A 3709-nucleotide genomic window follows, 5' to 3' on the forward strand; every position below is an offset into this window, starting at 1 on the left:
GTATTCTCGGGCCAAAAGTTAAAAATAAAGTGTCATATTGTTTCAGACATCCTCCATGTATTATCGGGCCAAAAGTTAAAAATAAAGTGTCATATTGTTTCAGACATCCTCCATATAAAAATAAAGTGTCATATTCTTTCAGACACTCTCCATGTATGCTCGGGCCAAAATTTAGATTCAATAAAAACTGCAGTTATGTGTAACGTGAATAGAAAAAATGTCCATTTCAAAAGAAAACACCTTATAGTTTTGTGAAAGCTTGTTTATGTTTGGTTATATTGAAACTTCATGATCTTTCACATCATTAAAATGACTCATTAATCTTTAAATACTTCAGGCTGAAGAAGAAAATAAAGATGGTATAGCGGAAAGATTATACACTGAGCTTCCGGAGACAAGTTTTACTCGCTCAATATCCAACCCCGAAGCTGTCATGAGGAGGAAACGCCAGCAGAAGCTAGAGAAAAAGCTTAAAGAGATGGGAGAACAAGGGGGCAGTGAAGCAGGTAAGAAGTTGTCCTTAGATTTGTCTTTCGTAGAGTTACAAAAGAGCAATTAAACAATGTAGGCACACCATTTTAAAAACTAAATGTAGTAATGGAAAATTTCAGTACCAATAACTGAAGAATGTCAGCTTCAGTAAAATATTTAATATACTTTTTTTAAGTCCCTAATTGTGGTTTTTATAGACCGTTTCTATCTTAAGGTAACACAAACATTCTTAGTCGATCTTTGAGCAACGATTGAATCTTTAGATTATTCCAGAATATTCTGCAATGTATGAAGTAGTAGTTATACAGACTTGCTGTTTAAGTTATCTAGCTGTCCGTAGAAAGGTTTCTCTATTATGACAAGGTGACCAATCATGTAATAAGAAACTACTTTTCTGTATGAAATTGGAAAAAAAGCAATAGCTGGTACCAAAATATTTGGTTCTTGGTTTTTAACCTCTTATTTGTTATAATGTTTTGTGAAGTTAAACTGTCACAAAAAATATTGTGTGTGTTTGTTTTATAACTCAGTGGTAAGCTTAAGCTAAGTTTGTGAGCTCCAGGACAATAAGAGATCCATTTGTGAACCTTAGAAACTACATAGTACTGTGCTTATAACTATACAGTTTAAAGAAAATATATTCATGTTCAGTTCTCTTAACGTATAAATATCTAATGCTTTTCCAGGAGGAACTCTACGGATCTTTGGAGATTCCATCAACAAGGATGTGCCTTACAAGACTTTACTCTTGTCGTCCGAGGATGCAGCTAGTAGTGTGGTGAAGGAATTGCTCGAGAAGTACGGCCTTGAGAAAGAAGACTCCCAACAGTATTGCTTGGTGCAGGTGGTCATTCCTACAATGAGAAGTATCAACAATCATTCCTCCTTCCCGAGCCCAGAGGAATACATTCTTGATGATGATGATTATCCATTGCGTATTGCGAGAAACTTTAACAATGAGAAAGGTATGTGATACAAATGTTGCCTGGTATTTATTTTCCACAAGTTGAAGATTCTTCCCCCACCCCCTTAGAAACTGAATAATGGTCCCATTCATATTTGTAATATTTATGCAACAGCTTTTGTATGAAGCACATTTTTAAAATATTCTTTGTGAAGTACTGATGGAATTAAAGTAAGTGAATGGCTCTTTGTGATATTTGAAGCCATTTGCACTTGTAAGTATCCTTGTGGAGGTTTAAACACTTCATTTTCCTCGTTGATGAGACACAGCTGTTTGAAATGACTTGTTCTGATTATGAAACAGAGTTTAAAACATGATTCTGGTTGTTGTTCTGAGGATTTATTTGTAGTTTTCTTGATTTTGTAGTAAATGTCTGTAAGGAATTAACGTCCCAGAATTTATCTGTTCAGGTTTATGTAGGGGACATTGTTATTTTAATAATGATGTTATTTAAACACACAGGTTCAAAAATAAATTTTGGACAGAAATAAAAACCCTATAACTCAAGTGCTGTGGACGGCTGTCAGGTTATAGTATTCTTATTTTAGTTATTGCTACTGTTAAGAATTGTCCCACTTCATGGGTGTCGGTAATGGAAGCCAACTATACAGTCTGTAGTCCATACAATACCACTACCATTACAGGATTTTGATAGTAATTTAAATGTTCTTATTTTACTAGTGATAACTGAAGCCAGTCAGATGTTGTACTTACCAAAACCAGTCAAACTTTTGTTTCCATTATATGGATGTTCTACCATGTCTTGGAACTGAGGATGTAACCTCATGTTGCAGTCATGTGCCCCATGAGACAATTTGTGTCTGATTTGAATTTGTCACTGCATTGTTTCAGCAGTGAATATTATCATTTTAATATTTTCTTACACGTTTTGTGCTGATAATTTTCGGTGATACTAGTTTCTCGAGTACTGTGTATTATTATTATTTAAAAAAAAAAAAGTCATTAAAATTTATTTACTTCAGAACATCAGTATGATTTAATAATAATAGTTAATTGAAATTATTATTTATTTATGTTTTTTTACATTTCCCAAATCTAGGTTCTCTTACGTTCCACATTAAACAAAGGCCTACAGATTATCAGCCCAGAAAGAGGAAGAAAAAACAAGTACACACAAAGGACAATTCGGACTCTTCTTCTCAGAGTGATGACTCAATAGGGCAAATGCCCTACCTTTCAGAAATTAATCCAGGTGAATTCTTAACCTCAATAAGTATTTCTTTAACTATTTGGTTTTAAAAGTTGAAGTCATTAAAATTATTATAAAATCATTTAAGAATGTAGATTAATGCATTAGGTTTCAGTTTTGTATTTTGTACATGGATCTTAAAACATTTAATGGATGTTATTTTTAAGGTTTTTTATTTTTTCATTGCCTGTTTCACATGATACTACTGTATTAGAATAATTAATTATTCAGTTTTCTTATTTAATTATTCAAAGGGGATTATACTTTAAAATAGTGAGAAGAAAGTTTAGCTGTTTGGAAATTGTTGTGAAAAAAATGTTTTTTTTTGGTAGATTTGAGTGAAGTTTTACACGGCAAACCAAAAAGATATCCACTTTTTCCAAATGTCACAGAAGTAGGAAGTGAGAGATCAAGTTCTACAGATGGACAGTTTTTACAGGTGTTGTATAGAGTCCAGTTAAGCCCCGTTTAATGTTGGTGGTGTTGTATAGAGTCCAGTTAAACCCCGTTTAATGTTGGTGGTGTTGTATAGAGTCCAGTTAAACCCCGTTTAATGTTGGTGGTGTTGTATAGAGTCCAGTTAAACCCCGTTTAATGTTGGTGGTGTTGTATAGAGTCCAGTTAAACCAACTTTAATGTTAGTGGTGTTGTATAGAGTCCAGTTAAACCAACTTTAATGTTAGTGGTGTTGTATAGAGTCCAGTTAAACCAACTTTAATGTTAGTGGTGTTGTATAGAGTCCAGTTAAACCAACTTTAATGTTAGTAGTGTAGTATAGAGTCCAGTTAAACCCACTTTAAGGTTAGTAGTGTTGTATAGAGTCCAGTTAAACCCACTTTAATGTTAGTAGTGTTATACAGAACATTATTTTGTATTACAGTAATAATAGGTTAGTTTTAAAAGACATACAGTAAATTTTCTATAATATTTGTAAACAAAGCTAATATGTAAAATTTCTGATTACAGATGATAGTTGTTGCTAAATCAGATGTTAATATAAATAATTGTTTACAACTTCATTAGGTAAATTTGATAGATTTACT

At 32.7% G+C, this 3709-nt stretch overlaps 1 protein-coding gene across 4 annotated transcripts in view; it reads left to right on the forward strand.

The window, feature by feature from the left end:
- LOC106468910 (afadin-like) overlaps window positions 1-3709 on the forward strand; it is a 49498-nt gene that overhangs the window by 19211 nt on the left and 26578 nt on the right. For all 4 annotated transcript variants that reach the window (XM_013929362.2, XM_022397313.1, XM_022397314.1 and 1 more), the window contains exons 5-8: window positions 338-506; window positions 1179-1457; window positions 2517-2669; window positions 2999-3105. In XM_013929362.2, coding sequence (XP_013784816.1) covers window positions 338-506; window positions 1179-1457; window positions 2517-2669; window positions 2999-3105 — 708 coding nt within the window. The remainder of the gene's footprint in view (window positions 1-337; window positions 507-1178; window positions 1458-2516; window positions 2670-2998; window positions 3106-3709) is intronic.

The sequence above is a fragment of the Limulus polyphemus genome, unplaced genomic scaffold (assembly GCF_000517525.1).
Source record: "Limulus polyphemus unplaced genomic scaffold, Limulus_polyphemus-2.1.2 Scaffold3215, whole genome shotgun sequence".
NCBI lineage: Eukaryota > Metazoa > Arthropoda > Merostomata > Xiphosura > Limulidae > Limulus > Limulus polyphemus.